The sequence below is a fragment of the Taudactylus pleione genome, unplaced genomic scaffold, assembly GCF_031769625.1.
Source record: "Taudactylus pleione unplaced genomic scaffold, aTauple2 ptg000442l, whole genome shotgun sequence".
NCBI lineage: Eukaryota > Metazoa > Chordata > Amphibia > Anura > Myobatrachidae > Taudactylus > Taudactylus pleione.
Window position 1 is genome coordinate 5357909 of NW_028284844.1, and position 20182 is coordinate 5378090.

The window sequence follows — 20182 nt, forward strand, 5'->3', positions numbered from 1 at the left end:
GGCTGGGTAACGGCAGTAGCGTGGCTGAGTAACGGCAGTAGCGTGGCTGGGGGCTGGGTAACGGCAGTAGCGTGGCTGGGGGCTGGGTAACGGCAGTAGCGTGGTTGGGGCTGGGTAACGGCAGTAGCGTGGCTGGGGGCTGGGTAACAGCAGTAGCGTGGCTGGGGGCTGGGTTGTTGACATTGGACTAGGACAGCCTGTCAGGAAAAAAAACAAGTCAGTGCGCTGCAGGGAGACAGGTATATAATTCGGGTATGATGGTGGGAACTTACCAGCAGCCAATCACATAACTACTTCCCCATCATACATGTTCCTCACACACAGCCGTCATTCAGCCTCAGCGACATCATGTTGCAGCCCCGGGACAATCTCTCTCCACCCCTGATTCCTGTGTTTGGCAGATGAGGAGGTCACGTGAAGAACGGCCATGTTTTCCCTCCAGCCTCTATCGCAGCTGCACAAACTGGCGGCTCTGTCGCCTACTGCTCCCAGCCAGCATGTAACAGGAGCTACTCCATCCACGTGGTGACTGCTGTCCGTGGGGCCAGAGTGCGTCCTGCGGGACCTGGGCTTTTGTCATGCCTGAGTCCTACGCCACCACATGGGGATAAAACACGCGCTATAGCGCATACATGCAAAGTCCAAACACTTACATATTCTCAACTGGACTCTTTACAAATTCAAACTAGATACTGGACATACATAGACAAACCATGGTCAACTAAAATGACATATCTGAGTATTTATATAACGGACGCCTCTAAATGTATGTACAGTACATACAGCAAGGTTACTTATGTACCAATAACCAGTATTCTAGGAAGCAACATTCTTCTACCTATATTTTCACAACATGGATAATTTAGATCTGTGAGTTAATGAAAAGGAATATTATTATGTGATTTGATTTATTGGGTTCCCTTTATTATTATGGCTTCAACTAATTTAAATTCAGGTTTATGCAGAAATTCAGAAAGGTAAGTGGTGTTTTTTGTACAAGCGGCACTACAGGGGCATTATATAGGGGCATGATATGGTGGCACTACTACAGGGGCATGATATGGGGGCACTACTACAGGGGCATTATATAGGGGCACTACTACAGGGGCATGATATGGGGGCACTACTACAGGGGCATGATATGGGGGCACTACTACAGGGGCATGATATGGGGCACTACTACAGGGGCATGATATGGGGGCACTACTACAGGGGCATGATATGGGAGCACTACTACAGGGGCATGATATGGGGGCACTACTACAGGGGCATGATATGGTGGCACTACTACAGGGGCATGATATGGGGACACTACTACAGGGGCATGATATGGGGGCACTACTACAGGGGCATGATATGGGGGCACTACTACAGGGACATGATATGGGGGCACTACTACAGGGGCATCATATGGGGGCACTACTACAGGGACATGATATGGGGGCACTACTACAGGGACATGATATGGGGGCACTACTATATGATTTCCTTCCCTTCAAATCAAGGGAGTAACGTCTGTGTACAGTATCTAAATATATTTTGGGGTAAAAGGTAAAAAAGTTCCCTGACCCCTGGTCTAGTGTGTACCCAGCTTTAGATGATTCTTCCCTGTTGTCCACTACATTATACTAAATGATACATTATACATAAATGAGACACAGACAAGTCTTTTAAAATGTTATATTTCAAGTGAATACAAATAATTTCCAGAGAGTAAACAGACCCGAAATAACATTGTCATAGTTTCCGCATAGTGTAAAAATACAGTAATACTTTTTTTTTTTTTTAAATCAAGTACAAGTAAAATAAAATTTCAGACAAAGTCCAACATAAAAGCTGGAATACTTAAAGTCTGCCTGCCCTGCACAAAGCGGCAACACCACTGCAATATTACGATCAGTAGGAGCCATCTATGAGGCATGAGGCATACATGTGCCTCACATGTTCCTAGCTGCATTCACATGAATATTGATTCCTTACACAAACTGGCCGCATCCAGTGTACGCAGGGGATAAATACACTTAGACACAAACATGCAGATCCTTATCTCTCAGTTACTACAAATTTGTGGACACGAAAATCTAACCAATCAGAGGTCAGCTTTCTCCAGTCTAGTACATAGTATTCTAATAAAAGCAGATATCTGATTGGTTGCTGTGAGTTATGACAAGAAACCAGAACAATGTCACAGTACGATTCACGTGTGCTTAAATATATAGGAAATGCGCCAACACGGTTTGTTGAAAAACTGAATTAGGAGTAAACGTTTTACCCGCAAAATTCGTCCGGCTTTGCCTTGAAGTGTGGACCCGATAAACACGCATGAAGAAGATCCCGACACGGAACCCATGCACTAAGGGAAATACTGCATGGTACGAGCTTAATTAAAATAGTCTTTTTGGAGCGTTTCAAACGTCACAATAAAAAAATCTGCATATATAAAATTCAGTCGTGACGCCCGCAGTACATGAATAAAACCACAGGGGGCTCTCTCTGTGAATATTTATTTGCTATTTGACCTCTTATAAACAGATGTCTCTGTGACGGTGTCCCCAGTAGTGTGCGTCTCCGATAGTAACTCTCTCAGTTCAGGCTCCTGGCTAAGAGTAGAAGTATATAGGACATAAAACATATTGCCAAGCAGATCCTATTAACCAGTCCAGGACAACCTGAAGGTGATCAAGGATCTTACAATACTTAGAATATTTCTCATATAATCTAATCAATGACTTTTAGTGCCCCTGGCTATTACCTGGCAGTCAGTAGTGAGAGAATGAACACCTATACATTTATATACACACAGCTGACTGGATGCATGTCTGACAGTTCCTCTGCGGCTGCTACAAATATATTTTGTAGATTTATTTTTACACGGCCACTGATGGTCTAGCATTGGCTTCCGCTGCCTGTAATCTGCTTTATTATATTTAAATGTAACTGTTAATAGCCATGGCTATGTGTACAGCCTGTGCATCCACCCCGGCACACAAGAGACATCACACAGGCACAATATACCTGTATGATCTGCCCAGGATCTCTATATACCATGTGGTTTTATGGTACAATCTGCCAGGGTACAATGGGAGCGTAACATGTTGGATGCAACACAGCAGAAGTCAGTGGATGAGAACGGACACAACTGCTAACAAACCATTACTTAGTAAAACTGCCCAGCCTAACTTTATTAGGAGTGTTTGACACCCATTCACGTGAATGGAGAAAACAAAACGCGTAGGGTTTAATTCATTGCAACAGCGCCACCTGGATGTTCTTACGGATACAACTCTAGAAGAGGGCAATCATCATAAAAAAAAATTAAATATAACCATTTTCTTTTTTCCTAAATAAATTACAGCATTTGAAATTATATTTAATTCTACAGCAGGTATCTAAAAATACACTCTAGAGATACTCATGTGGAATGAAGGGACTTTTCTCCAAAATATATCCTACAACAGTCTCTTGTATTCCCAGAAATACCTAGACAGATTGTGCCGACTTTACTAATTAAAATGGTAAAAATTACAAAGATATTTGTTAAAACGGTTATCCCTCTCCAAGTTATCATTAAAGTGTCTCGGTCACCTACATACAGTAATGGCAGCAATTCTGTGAATTGAACCAATGTATCCTATCCATGTGCTAGGAACCAGTGACATCACAGTAGTGTCTCGTTCCCCAGTGATGTCATCAGCCGTTAGAGAACTTGAACTGTATGTAGGCGACAGGTACACTTTACATATCTTATAAAACGACAGTGACGAACAGAGTTAAAATATATTCTCTCAGTATCCTTATATACAATACATTTTATGACATAATATATATACTGTTTTTAAGAAAAACAAAACAAATACCATGGACTTAGAAGTAGTCGGTGAGTTGTGTATGTCTAGTGGATTTCATGACAAAACGGCCACAAGGGGGAGACACGAGCTGATGACCTGCATCGCCGCCTTTTTCATTATACTACCAGGGCTTTTAGAAAATACTTGTAAGTGCACTTCAGTGTATACACGTCCTCTGCACCTTAATTAGGTGAGGCGGAGTGCACGGTGACAGCGGCGTTCCTCCTGCTGTTGGTAACGTGGCGCTGCTGAGCCAAAAAGGATCTCCCTGAGGAACCTGCCCCGGAATCCCTTCCTCCCCGTCCAGCCAAGCGGGACTCCATGGCCAGTTTCTGGTGCTCGATGCTCTGCGAAAACAAAGTCGTCTCAATACAAAGTGTTCAAAGTCATTGCTTTAGGTGCGCCCTCAAAACCCACTTATTCACCCTTACATACCGGATCTCTGCATAATTTGTCCTTTTCTCCCACTTTGCTAAACCTTGTATCTAACCAGTACCGCCACTCCCTCCTATTCCCTTTTAGAATGTAAGCTCTTGCGAGCAGGGCCCCCCTCTTATCGTTTCTATCCTCTCCCCTTGTCCACGATCTCAGACAGCTGATTTGGGTCATTATTATTTAGTATATTTTGGCCTAATGCCTACATTTGTAAAGTGTCAGTGTAATCCCATATTTGCAACTAAGTGGTTGTGTTTTTACTATTTATGTTTATTATTTGTCAATTTTTTGCTCCCAACTGATACTATGTATATCTGGTAGTACTGTTACTATGTACATCTGGTAATACCGTTACTATGTACATCTGGTAATACCGTTACTATGTATATCTGGTAATACCGTTACTATGTATATCTGGTAATACTGTTAGTTACTATGTACATCTGGCAATGCTGTTAGTTACTATGTACATCTGGCAATGCTGTTAGTTACTATGTACATCTGGCAATGCTGTTACTATGTACATCTGGTAATACCGTTACTATGTACATCTGGTAATACCGTTACTATGTACATCTGGTAATACCGTTACTATGTACATCTGGTAATACCGTTACTATGTACATCTGGTAATACCGTTACTATGTACATCTGGTAATACCGTTACTATGTACATCTGGTAATACCGTTACTATGTACATCTGGTAATACCGTTACTATGTACATCTGGTAATGCTGTTACTATGTACATCTGGTAATACTGTTACTATGTATATCTGGTAATACCGTTACTATGTACATCTGGTAATACCGTTACTATGTACATCTGGTAATACCGTTACTATGTACATCTGGTAATACCGTTACTATGTACATCTGGTAATACCGTTACTATGTACATCTGGTAATACCGTTACTATGTACATCTGGTAATGCTGTTACTATGTACATCTGGTAATACTGTTACTATGTACATCTGGTAATACTGTTACTCATAGTACTCTTATGTACATCTGCTAATACTGTTACTATGTATATCTGGTAATACCGTTACTATGTATATATGGTAATACTGTTACTATGTATATATGGTAATACTGTTACTATGTATATATGGTAATACCGTTACTATGTACATCTGGTAATACTGTTACTATGTACATCTGGTAATACTGTTACTATGTACATCTGGTAATACTGTTACTCATAGTACTCTTATGTACATCTGCTAATACTGTTACTATGTATATCTGGTAATACTGTTACTCATAGTACTCTTATGTACATCTGCTAATACTGTTACTATGTATATCTGGTAATACTGTTACTCATAGTACTCTTATGTACATCTGCTAATACTGTTACTATGTATATCTGGTAATACTGTTACTCATAGTACTCTTATGTACATCTGCTAATACTGTTACTATGTACATCTGGTAATACTGTTACTCATAGTACTCTTATGTACATCTGCTAATACTGTTACTATGTATATCTGGTAATACTGTTACTCATAGTACTCTTATGTACATCTGCTAATACTGTTACTATGTATATCTGGTAATACTGTTACTCATAGTACTCTGTTATGTACATCTGGTAATACTGTTACTATGTATATCTGGTAATACTGTTACTATGTACATCTGGTAATACTTTTACTATGTACATCTGGTAATACTGTTACTATGTACATCTGGTAATACTGTTACTATGTACATCTGGTAATACTGTTACTCATAGTACTCTTATGTACATCTGGTAATACTGTTACTATGTATATCTGGTAATACTGTTACTCATAGTACTCTGTTATGTACATCTGGTAATACTGTTACTATGTATATCTGGTAATACTGTTACTATGTAAATATGGTAATACTGTTACATGTATATCTGGTAATACTGTTACTATGTATATCTGGTAATACTGTTACTTATAGTACTCTGTTATGTACATCTGGTAATACTGTTACTATGTATATATGGTAATACTGTTACTATGTATATATGGTAATACTGTTACTATGTACATCTGGTAATACTGTTACTATGTATATATGGTAATACTGTTACTATGTATATATGGTAATACTGTTACTATGTATATATGGTAATACTGTTACATGTATATCTGGTAATACTGTTACTATGTATATATGGTAATACTGTTACTATGTATATATGGTAATACTGTTACATGTATATCTGGTAATACTGTTACTATGTATATATGGTAATACTGTTACATGTATATCTGGTAATACTGTTACTATGTATATATGGTAATACTGTTACATGTATATCTGGTAATACTGTTACTATGTATATCTGGTAATACTGTTACTCATAGTACTCTGTTTTGTAAATTTTGCTCTGTACGGCACTGTGGAAATTTGGTGGCGCCGTATAAATACTAATAATAATAACCTTCTACCCCTTTAAGACCACCCCTTTACCTAAATTAAGTTTTCCTACTAAATTACGGCTTGTTTTATCCTCATATAAGGTTAAGTTAATGATGAGAGTTAGGGGGCATCAGAACTGTCTTTATTACATGAGGAACTTTTGTGTGTTTAAAACGTTTATGTTAGGTAAAATGCGCCTAGCTTTGTTCTTCTCCTTACAAAGTGTAAGTGAAAGGTGCGAAACGCGTTGTGTTGGTGCATATGTTTTTTTGCATGTAAAAATGACAAATCAAAGACAGCCCCCCAAAAATGTGCCCCCTCTACCCCTTTATCTCATTTGGGTAATCTCGCTGTAGAAAATAAAGTCTTATTTGTGCAGTGCTTGGCAACCATAGGCACGCTTATGTGACTGCTCCATACTAAGTAAGGGACAGCGTACACTTAGCTCTGACTCCTCCTCCCATCAGGCTGCGCGCAATTCTGCTCAATTATTATTCAGTAATATTGGCAACAATTTAGCCCTGGATTCCTGTGAAACACTCGCTGGCAGTGTTTTGTCTGCGGGATCTCTCAGATGCAGAGGGAACAACATTTACTCTCACATTATGCCGGCTCAGTGTTCACCCCACGCTATATTTCTCTGGTGGTTCGCTTCGCAAAATTCCCCTGTAGACCGGCACTGTTATGAGGCCAAAAGTCATGTTGCACCGAATCCTCAGTTTACCGCAACTTATAGGCCGCGTCACAGTGCAGCTCGCTGCTCGTAGCTACCCCCACCCCGACACACACCCACACAAACATCTTTCTTCCTGGCCCACCCTGACGGAGCTGCCCCTACCAGAAGGAGGATGGTGGCCAACCCTCCCACCTCGACCCACCATGCCATTAGAGGCAAGTATTGCAACCTCTTAGTCTCCTCCTCTCCAACCGGGTGCCAGCCACACAGTTAGTGAAATGCTGGATGGGAGGGGGGGAGGGTACACGATGGGCTGCTGCTTACCTGCTGTGACAGAGTGCAGACACCCCTCCCTCTCTGTTAACGCCAAGTTCCATTGTGCTTTATATACCGGTTCAGGCGCACACAGATATAAAAGTGTCGCATGTGAAATGAATCGGTCTCATGAAGAGGCCTGTCGCATCCGATTGCGACTAAAATGCATTTTCGAGCTAAAAAGATACCCAAAGCAAGCAAAGTCGCATAGGACCTGGCGGCTTACTTACGCCAGGCACCTGGTGCAGCATGGCGTATTGAGGCTAAGGTGTATGAGGACACATCTGTAGTGTATAGTTTGGAATAAAAACCTGTCTAGTGTGTGGGCGGTACAGGACGGAGGCCGTACCCGCGATGCCTATCCCCACTTAGAAGCTGTTTAACTCTCTTTCATAAATAACACAAAACGTACACTGTGCCTGGACCAGAGCTACACGGGCAGCCAGGGGCGTTTCTAGAGAGGAGGGAGCCCATGTGCAGTCTCCGACACGGGCCCCCTCCTCTCTGCCCGGCAGCGCACTGATCTGTGCGTGGCCAGCGCCGGAGTTATAGACTCTGGGCACTAGAGTGTGCCCAGAGTCTATAGTGTCTGCACAGGTAACGGGGAAAATGGCCACGGCGCCCATTTTCCCTGTACTGCGCATGCGCAAACGACGGGAAAATGGCCGCCGCGACCGTTTTCCAGTCGTTTTACAGCGCCGGACCCACGCGCCAATGTGAGACTCCGGAGAGGTAAGTAATATTATGGGTGCAGGGTGTGCCGTGCGGGGCCCCCCTGGACCCAGGGACCGGTGTTCCCCGCACACCCTGCACTCATTGCAGGCAGCTACAGATATAATATTCTGATGAAGGAGCCACTTTACTTTCTGTGAGCTGCTGGGGCTGCCACTTATCGGTAACTGTACCTTATTATACCATGCGGTCACTATGAGCTGCTCCTCGTATTCACGGAGTTTCGCCTGCTGACAGTCCTTCTGAAATACAAAATCATTCATTCATGTGAGATAAAGACAATTTAAGTAACGTCTAAGTCTGAGGACATTTCCCAACTTAGCAGTCTAAATACACAGGGAAGAGACACTGCAGATGCAGGATTCCTCCTCACTGCAAATCCTACTATTAATAGACAAGGTCCCATTGGAACTTCAAGGGTTTGGTGGACAGGATCAGATACAGCTGGGCCCCTAACACTTCATGTTTTCCAGACCACCTAGCTGATGCACAGATGTATTACAATACATTCCTTACTGGCACATGCACAGATTACCTGGAAAACAAGAACTGTTAGGGGTTCCTTGAGGACTGGTTTGGCCATCCCCTGCACTACAGTATCAGCTGTTGCTTAATATTCAGACTGCATTTGGGTACAGATTTCAAAAGTAATGCAAAAATGCGCTTTGTGGGTTACAAATCCTCTCCATAGACAGCAATAGCACCACTTGGGCCTAACTTTCACAGACCCCCGGAAGCACAGTTTGTATCAGAGCGGTATCTCCTGCTGATCCCGGGCACGTTATTCCCATGAGGCCTGGGCATCACATGATAAACTGTAATAAGAATGACATTTCACCACAAGTTCTGAATATTTTATCGCCGTGGCAGCTGAACGATACTTATTGCCCTGGACGGCCCAGCACAGAATAGAAATAGGGGCTGTACAAGTATAATATATATAAATATATATCTGGGGTTAAGAAAAATTAGAAAGAGAAGTGGGGGGACGATGACGACACACAGCTAGCGACCAGGAAAATGACAGGTCTGTAATACTAGTATCAGTGTATCAGGCATAGTAAAAACGGAATCGGTATGAATTACCGCTGGACCCCTGGCCGGCGGTTCAAATCTCGACAGCGGCTGGCCGACAGAGGAGGAAATCCCAATCGTCCCTAGGTAAGTATCAACTAACCTATTTTTCCCCCTAACCCTCCTTTAGGGTGCCTAACCCTAACCTTCCCACCCCTTGTGCCTAACCCTAATCCCCTCCTTCCCCGCCGCCTAAACCCAAGTCCCACGGGGGGCTGCCTAACCCTAACCTCCCCCCGGGGGTGCCTAACCCTAACCCTCCCTTCCCCTAGCCTAACCCTAACCTCCCGAGGGGATGCCTAACCCTAAGTCCCCCCCGGGAGCCCTAAAACTAACTCACCCCCCCGTAGCTGGACGCTGCGGCGCCCAGAATCCGCTCGATCGGGTTTCCCGGGCGCCGGTCTCCCAGCGTCGGTAAAATGACAGGCGTCTAGATTTAGACACCTGTCATTCGTCCCTCGTCGGGATTATATTGTCTGGAAGCCGGCGGTCGGCATTCCGTCCGCCGGCTTCCTAAACGTATACCGTGAAAAACAAGCCCTAAGGACACAGGCAGTAGTCACTTCTCCTCTTGATAAATCTGCTCTCAAGTCAGAAACTAAAAATATTACAACATTATAAAAGGCTTTAAGCAACCTGGCTAGCAGGGCAAGATGGGACTTATAGCTCCACAAGAGTTGTTGCGGCCTCTACTCTATAACAAACGTTTAAGATGCAAATGTAAGAGACACAAGCGTAGAATACGTGGCGTGTAGCGACGTGGACACACAGCGAGAGACCTACCTCCAAGATATCGATCCTGCGGTCTTTCTCCGTAAGCTGCTTCCTCAGTAACATTATCTCCGCTGAGGCCGGGTTTAGTTTAGGATCTAAAGTCTTTATTACCTAGAAAGGATAATACCATCATTACACAAGATAGCACCATTTCCAGTAAGCAGAGATCATACATTTACATAGCGAGCGCATGGGGTACTTGGTGGGATGCTCAGTGTGTACTGTACAGTCATGTACCATAAATAGGACCGAGTTGTACAGATGGAGCTGGCTTTAGTGCACTGGTTGATGAGCAAAAGTAAAGATGAACCTGATATTTGTCACATACAGTGCACTACTCAGGCAAAGGAGCCCAGTGTTACACCAGAGCAATGGAAAAATGTTGCTTTCGTTACTTGAGCCGTACACTTAAGCACGCTCCATCTGTAAATGTGACAAGTTACTCCATCAGTAATGTCAGCTTTACTAATTGTACTTGTCCAGCGTCTTCATTTCACAAAACATCTTTAAACATAAGTTTTCCAATGTTCTTAATTATATCAGTGACCCCCAAAGCTCTTTGTGGGACTCAGTTAAGTGCATTTAAAAAATTTCAAAATATCGGGATAAGAATTCAACAGTGAGATTAATTACTTGTAATTCAGGGGGAGATGCGTCAACCCTTCTAAAAAGGACAAGTAGAAAAATTGCCCATATTAACCAATCAGCTTCTAGCTATCATTTTATAGAATGAATTTGATAAATGATATCTGGGAGCTGATTGGTTGCTATGGGTACCTTCTTCACTGGTCCTCTTTGACAGGTTGAGAGATCCTCCTCCGTCTTTCCTGTGGAACGATGATGTTCATTACTTAATGATGAAGGACTGTTGGGTTTTCCTTAAATAAGCGTCTGATTTAACTTCAGTTACTGAGAATCTATCTAAGGAGAGATCCTTCTATTATTCATGAAGTGCTCTATTTCTATAGGAGAAACCCTTTTTTTTTTTTTTATAAAAGGGAAAATGAATGCAGCCTATCTATTCACTAGGAACCAGTGACATCACTGAGAATGCACCCTATCTATTCACTAGGAACCAGTGACATCACTGATAATGCAGCCTATCTATTCACTAGGAACCAGTGACATCACTGATAATGCAGCCTATCCATTCACTAGAAACAGTGACATCACTGAGAGTGCAGCCTATCCATTCACTAGAAAAAGTGACATCACTGAGAGTGCAGCCTATCCATTCACTAGAAACAGTGACATCACTGAGAATGTAGCCTATCCACTCACTAGGAACCAGTGACATCACAGGGTCTTATAGAATGATAGCACATGAAATTGCAGCCTCCACTTTGTGTCGCCATTAAGAACATTTGAAACTCACATTTCTTGCTTTCTCCAGATAAATCTTATACCGATCCTCCATTGCTTTCATATCCTCGTCCTTCTTGTGCAGTGCGGTCTCCAGCTCCTGAATCCGCTGAGCTTTATTGGGATAACACAGACAGACATTACAATTCCCAATACAATTCTCATTACGCACAAGTAGGGAAACCAATCCCTCCTCATTTTATCAATTCCGGGATTCAGGATTGAAAACATTCTGAATGCCAGGATACCTGGGGATTGAGTTGATCAACGAAAATAATATTCTGTACTTTTTCAAAATACAAGTATTAAAGCCTTTAAAGGCAAACTTAAGTAAGTTATTTAAGTATCAACAGAATGTCAGGACCGCAACTAGGGGAGGAAGTGAGGGGGGCACATGCCCCTGCTGACTGACCTGAGGGGGTGCTAGACAGGCTGCCGTGTTGGGCCCGGATGGCTGCAGGCATAGGCAGATGCCGGGGGATGCCACGCGGGCCCGTACCTCCCCTGTCGTTTCTGGCTTATTTTTTTTCTAAAGGAGAGCAGCAGCGACGCTGCTGGTGTTTCCATCAGATTTGATAGAGACCCGCCGCCAGTCTGGCCTCAAGTATCCTGGCGACGAGGAAAGAGCAGCATCACCGGCTGGTAAGAGTAAAAGGAACGCGGGGAAGTGGGTCAGCAGCCAGTCGGGTATGGCAGGCCGACCAAGGCTAGTGGCGGCGGTGGGGGGATATTGACATGGTGTGCTCGGGCTTCATAGTATCAGTTTGCCTCATTATGGCTCCTAAGAAGGTAAAGAGTATTTGCAATAAACAGAGGGCACATTACATATAATTCTCTGAGGAGACTATGAGGAAAAAAAATGTGTCTGCAGCACCCTTGCATGACCTGCTGTGACATTACTGTATGGGATAATGTTTTACTTATAAGGGGCATTACTGTGTGGCATTATGTTTAAGGGGCGTTACTGTGTGGCATAATGTGTAAGGAGCATTACTGTGACATAATGTGTTACTAATACCATGCCACATAGTTTACTATGTGGCATAAGGTGTAAGGGGAATTACTGTGGCATAATGTGTTGTAAGGGGCATTACTGTATGGCATAATGTGTTATAAGGGGCATTACTGTGTGCCATAATGTGTAAGGGGTACTATTGTGTGGCACAATGAGTTATAAGAGGTATTACTTAGTGTGGCATAATGTGTAAGGGGCATTACTGTGTCACAAAACCACACACAGGTGGTTTTTTTGGGGGGAGGGGGTGGGGCGCCAAATTACTGCCTTGCCCCGGGTGACAAAATGACTAGTTTTGGCCCTGAGAATGGTGACGGTCCTGATCTGACTACAAATATCTCACAGACATCAGCAGCAAGTATTAAAGGCTTAAAGGCAATCAGCAGTCAGCCTCCGCTTAGCAATAGACAGACGCCCACAGCAGACTCCACATTGCGAGCGGGCACGACTGTGTAAGGGGCGGGCTGACATGCGGCTGTGCAGCGTGACTCCTATGTTGTGACATGCAGATGCACAGCACAGTCTTAGGGTTTCCGTCTGATCTGACGGAACTAGTGATCACCGCTGCTCTGGCTGAAGAAAGATGCGCAGCCTGCAGCAGCTGTATTCCGAGAATACTGGGATCCCGTCGATACGGATATGGGGATTGGCTTCTCTGCGCACAAATTCTGCAATTTCATCACAACTAACATCACACAGCATATACCATATGCTCTTATATTGCATTTAAAATGCACAGTACCACTATCTTTAATGCACAGTACCACTATCATCTCTCATCATGACTGTAATGTAATAGTGCTATTACCAGGAGGTGACCTCTATACCCACCCATGTAATAGCTTTAATACTAGGAGGTGCCCTCTATACCCACCAATATAATAACGCTAATACCAGGAGGTGTCCTCTATACCCACCCATGTAATAGCGTTAATACTAGGAGGCGTCCTCTATACCCACCAATATAATAACGTTAATACCAGAAGGTGTCCTCTATACCCACCCATGTAATAGCGTTAATACTAGGTGGTGTCCTCTATACCCACACAATGTAACAGTGCTAATACCAGGAAGGTGTCCCCTATACCTACGCCCACCCATGTAATAGTGCTAATACCAGGAAGGTGTCCTCTATACCTACGCCCACCCATGTAATAGTGCTAATACCAGGAAGGTGTCCTCTATACCTACACCCACCCATGTAATAGTGCTAATACCAGGAAGGTGTCCTCTATACCTACACCCACCCATGTAATAGAGCTAATACCAGGAGGTGTCCTCTATACCTACACCCACCCATGTAATAGTGCTAATACCAGGAAGGTGTCTTCTATACCTACACCCACCCATGTAATAGTGCTAATACCAGGAAGGTGCCCTCTATACCTACACCCACCCATGTAATAGTACTAATACCACAAAGTTGTCCTCTATACCTACACCCACCCATGTAATAGTGCTAATACCAGGAAGGTGTCCTCTATACCTACACACACCCATGTAATAGCGCTAATACCAGGAAGGTGTCCTCTATACATACACCCACCCATGTAATAGTGCTAATACCAGGAAGGTGTCCTCTATACCCCACCCACCCACGTAATAGTGCTAATACCAGGAAGGTGTCTTCTGTACCTACACCCACCCATGTAATAGTGCTAATACCAGGAAGGTGTCCTCTATACCTACACCCACCCATGTAATAGTGCAAATACCAGGAAGGTGTCCTCTATACTCTCCCACCCATGTAATAGTGCTAATACCAGGAGGTGTCCTCTATACCTACACCCACCCATGTAATAGTGCTAAAACCAGGAAGGTGTCCTCTATACCTACACCCACCCATGTAATAGTGCTAATACCAGGAGGTGTCCTCTATACCTACACCCACCCATGTAATAGTGCTAAAACCAGGAAGGTGTCCTCTATACCTACACCCACCCATGTAATAGTGCTAATACCAGGAGGTGTCCTCTATACATACACCCACCCATGTAATAGTGCTAATACCAGGAGGTGTCCTCTATACATACACCCACCCATGTAATAGTGCTAATACCAGGAAGGTGTCCTCTATACCTACACCCACCCATGTAAGTGCCAATACCAGGAGGTGTCCTCTATACCTACACCCACCCATGTAATAGTGCTAATACCAGGAAGGTGTCCTCTATACCTACACCCATCCATGTTAGTGCTAATACCAGGAAGGTGTCCTCTATACCTACACCCACCCATGTAATAGTGCTAATACCAGGAAGGTGTCCTCTATACACTCCCACCCATGTAATAGTGCTAATACCAGGAGGTGTCCTCTATACCTACACCCACCCATGTAATAGTGCTAATACCAGGAAGGTGTCCTCTATGCCTACACCCACCCATGTAATAGTGCTAATACCAGGAAGGTGTCCTCTATACCTACGCCCACCCATGTAATAGTGCTAATACCAGGAAGGTGTCCTCTATACCTACACCCACCCATGTAATAGCGCTAATACCAGGAGGTGTTCTCTATACCTACACCCACCCATGTAATAGTGCTAATACCAGGAAGGTGTCCTCTATACTCTCCCACCCATGTAATAGTGCTAATACCAGGAGGTTTCCTCTATACCTACACCCACCCATGTAATAGTGCTAATACCAGGAGGTCCTCTATACCTACACCCACCCATGTAATAGTGCTAATACCAGGAGGTGTCCTCTATACCTACACCCACCCATGTAATAGTGCTAATACCAGGCTGTGTCCTCTATACCTACACCCACCCATGTAATAGTGCTAATACCAGGAGGTGTCCTCTATACTTACACCCACCCATGTAATAGTGCTAATACCAGGAAGGTGTACTCTATACCTACACCCACCCATGTAAGTGCTAATACCAGGAGGTGTCCTCTATACCTACACCCACCCATGTAATAGTGCTAATACCAGGAAGGTGTCCTCTATACCTACACCCACCCATGTTAGTGCTAATACCAGGAAGGTGTCCTCTATACCTACACCCACCCATGTAATAGTGCTAATACCAGGAAGGTGTCCTCTATACTCTCCCACCCATGTAATAGTGCTAATACCAGGAGGTGTCCTCTATACCTACACCCACCCATGTAATAGTGCTAATACCAGGAGGTGTCCTCTATACCTACACCCACCCATGTAATAGTGCTAATACCAGGAAGGTGTCCTCATTACCTACACCCATCCATGTTAGTGCTAATACCAGGAAGGTGTCCTCTATACCTACACCCACCCATGTAATAGTGCTAATACCAGGAAGGTGTCCTCTATACCTACACCCACCCATGTAATAGTGCTAATACCAGGAAGGTGTCCTCTATACCTACACCCACCCATGTAATAGTGCAAGTACCAAGAAGGTGTCCCCTATACCCACCCACCCATGTAATCGTGCTACCAGGAAGTTGTCCTCTATACCTACACCCACCCATGTAATAGTGCTAATACCAGGAAGGTGTCCTCTATACCTACACCCACCCATGTAATAGTGCTAATACCAGGAAGGTGTCCTCTATACCTACACCCACCCATGTAATAGTGCTAATACCAGGAAGGTGTCCTCTATACCTACACCCACCCATGTAATAGTGCTAATACCAGGAAGGTGTCCTCTATATCTACACCCACCCATGTAATAGTGCTAATACCAAGAAGGTGTCCCCTATACCCACCCACCCACCCATGTAATAGTGCTAATACCAGGATGTGTCCTCTATACCTACACCCACCCATGTAATAGTGCTAATACCAGGAGGTGTCCTCTATACTTACACCCACCCATGTAATAGTGCTAATATCAGGAAGGTGTACTCTATACCTACACCCACCCATGTAAGTGCTAATACCAGGAGGTGTCCTCTATACCTACACCCACCCATGTAATAGTGCTAATACCAGGAAGGTGTCCTCTATACCTACACCCACCCATGTTAGTGCTAATACCAGGAAGGTGTCCTCTATACCTACACCCACCCATGTAATAGTGCTAATACCAGGAAGGTGTCCTCTATACTCTCCCACCCATGTAATAGTGCTAATACCAGGAGGTGTCCTCTATACCTACACCCACCCATGTAATAGTGCTAATACCAGGAGGTGTCCTCTATACCTACACCCACCCATGTAATAGTGCTAATACCAGGAAGGTGTCCTCTATACCTACACCCACCCATGTAAGTGCCAATACCAGGAGGTGTCCTCTATACCTACACCCACCCATGTAATAGTGCTAATACCAGGAAGGTGTCCTCTATACCTACACCCATCCATGTTAGTGCTAATACCAGGAAGGTGTCCTCTATACCTACACCCACCCATGTAATAGTGCTAATACCAGGAAGGTGTCCTCTATACACTCCCACCCATGTAATAGTGCTAATACCAGGAGGTGTCCTCTATACCTACACCCACCCATGTAATAGTGCTAATACCAGGAAGGTGTCCTCTATACCTACACCCACCCATGTAATAGTGCTAGTACCAAGAAGGTGTCCCCTATACCCACCCACCCATGTAATCGTGCTACCAGGAAGTTGTCCTCTATACCTACACCCACCCATGTAATAGTGCTAATACCAGGAAGGTGTCCTCTATACCTACACCCACCCATGTAATAGTGCTAATACCAGGAAGGTGTCCTCTATATCTACACCCACCCATGTAATAGTGCTAATACCAGGAGGTGTCCCCTATACCCACCCACCCACCCATGTAATAGTGCTAATACCAGGAGGTTTCCTCTATACCTACACCCACCCATGTAATAGTGCTAATACCAGGAGGTCCTCTATACCTACACCCACCCATGTAATAGTGCTAATACCAGGAGGTGTCCTCTATACCTACACCCACCCATGTAATAGTGCTAATACCAGGATGTGTCCTCTATACCTACACCCACCCATGTAATAGTGCTAATACCAGGAGGTGTCCTCTATACTTACACCCACCCATGTAATAGTGCTAATACCAGGAAGGTGTACTCTATACCTACACCCACCCATGTAATAGTGCTAATACCAGGAAGGTGTCCTCTATACCTACACCCACCCATGTAATAGTGCTAATACCAGGAAGGTGTCCTCTATACTCTCCCACCCATGTAATAGTGCTAATACCAGGAGGTGTCCTCTATACCTACACCCACCCATGTAATAGTGCTAATACCAGGAGGTGTCCTCTATACCTACACCCACCCATGTAATAGTGCTAATACCAGGAAGGTGTCCTCTATACCTACACCCATCCATGTTAGTGCTAATACCAGGAAGGTGTCCGCTATACCTACACCCACCCATGTAATAGTGCTAATACCAGGAAGGTGTCCTCTATACACTCCCACCCATGTAATAGTGCTAATACCAGGAGGTGTCCTCTATACCTACACCCACCCATGTAATAGTGCTAATACCAGGAAGGTGTCCTCTATACCTACACCCACCCATGTAATAGTGCAAGTACCAAGAAGGTGTCCCCTATACCCACCCACCCATGTAATCGTGCTACCAGGAGGTTGTCCTCTATACCTACACCCACCCATGTAATAGTGCTAATACCAGGAAGGTGTCCTCTATACCTACACCCACCCATGTAATAGTGCTAATACCAGGAAGGTGTCCTCTATACCTACACCCACCCATGTAATAGTGCTAATACCAGGAAGGTGTCCTCTATACCTACACCCACCCATGTAATAGTGCTAATACCAGGAAGGTGTCCTCTATATCTACACCCACCCATGTAATAGTGCAAATACCAAGAAGGTGTCCCCTATACCCACCCACCCACCCATGTAATAGTGCTAATACCAGGATGTGTCCTCTATACCTACACCCACCCATGTAATAGTGCTAATACCAGGAGGTGTCCTCTATACTTACACCCACCCATGTAATAGTGCTAATACCAGGAAGGTGTACTCTATACCTACACCCACCCATGTAAGTGCTAATACCAGGAGGTGTCCTCTATACCTACACCCACCCATGTAATAGTGCTAATACCAGGAAGGTGTCCTCTATACCTACACCCACCCATGTTAGTGCTAATACCAGGAAGGTGTCCTCTATACCTACACCCACCCATGTAATAGTGCTAATACCAGGAAGGTGTCCTCTATACTCTCCCACCCATGTAATAGTGCTAATACCAGGAGGTGTCCTCTATACCTGCACCCACCCATGTAATAGTGCTAATACCAGGAGGTGTCCTCTATACCTACACCCACCCATGTAATAGTGCTAATACCAGGAAGGTGTCCTCTATACCTACACCCACCCATGTAAGTGCCAATACCAGGAGGTGTCCTCTATACCTACACCCACCCATGTAATAGTGCTAATACCAGGAAGGTGTCCTCTATACCTACACCCATCCATGTTAGTGCTAATACCAGGAAGGTGTCCTCTATACCTACACCCACCCATGTAATAGTGCTAGTACCAAGAAGGTGTCCCCTATACCCACCCACCCATGTAATCGTGCTACCAGGAAGTTGTCCTCTATACCTACACCCACCCATGTAATAGTGCTAATACCAGGAAGGTGTCCTCTATACCTACACCCACCCATGTAATAGTGCTAATACCAGGAAGGTGTCCTCTATATCTACACCCACCCATGTAATAGTGCTAATACCAGGAGGTGTCCCCTATACCCACCCACCCACCCATGTAATAGTGCTAATACCAGGAGGTGTCCTCTATACCTACACCCACCCATGTAATAGTGCTAATACCAGGAAGGTGTCATCTATACCTACACCCATCCATGTAATAGTGCTAATACCAGGAAGGTGTCTTCTATACTCTCCCACCCATGTAATAGTGCTAATACCAGGAGGTGTCCTCTAGTCTTCTATACTCTCCCACCCATGTAATAGTGCTAATACCAGGAGGTGTCCTCTATACCTACACCCACCCATGTAATAGTGCTAATACCAGGAGGTGTCCTCTATACCTACACCCACCCATGTAATAGTGCTAATACCAGGAAGGTGTCCTCTATACCTACACCCACCCATGTAAGTGCCAATACCAGGAGGTGTCCTCTATACCTACACCCACCCATGTAATAGTGCTAATACCAGGAAGGTGTCCTCTATACCTACACCCATCCATGTTAGTGCTAATACCAGGAAGGTGTCCTCTATACCTACACCCACCCATGTAATAGTGCTAATACCAGGAAGGTGTCCTCTATACACTCCCACCCATGTAATAGTGCTAATACCAGGAGGTGTCCTCTATACCTACACCCACCCATGTAATAGTGCTAATACCAGGAAGGTGTCCTCTATACCTACACCCACCCATGTAATAGTGCTAGTACCAAGAAGGTGTCCCCTATACCCACCCACCCATGTAATCGTGCTACCGGGAAGTTGTCCTCTATACCTACACCCACCCATGTAATAGTGCTAATACCAGGAAGGTGTCCTCTATACCTACACCCACCCATGTAATAGTGCTAATACCAGGAAGGTGTCCTCTATATCTACACCCAACCATGTAA

At 44.3% G+C, this 20182-nt stretch overlaps 1 protein-coding gene across 1 annotated transcript in view; it reads right to left on the minus strand.

The window, feature by feature from the left end:
* Positions 1-1712: 1712 nt before the first annotated feature.
* Positions 1713-20182, minus strand: part of HOOK1 (hook microtubule tethering protein 1) — a 94466-nt gene continuing 75996 nt past the window's right edge. The window contains exons 19-22 of the mRNA XM_088447874.1: positions 11641-11741; positions 10275-10376; positions 8591-8659; positions 1713-4195 (exon numbers count right to left, since the gene is read on the minus strand). Coding sequence (XP_088304000.1) covers positions 4031-4195; positions 8591-8659; positions 10275-10376; positions 11641-11741 — 437 coding nt within the window. The 3' untranslated portion in view covers positions 1713-4030. The remainder of the gene's footprint in view (positions 4196-8590; positions 8660-10274; positions 10377-11640; positions 11742-20182) is intronic.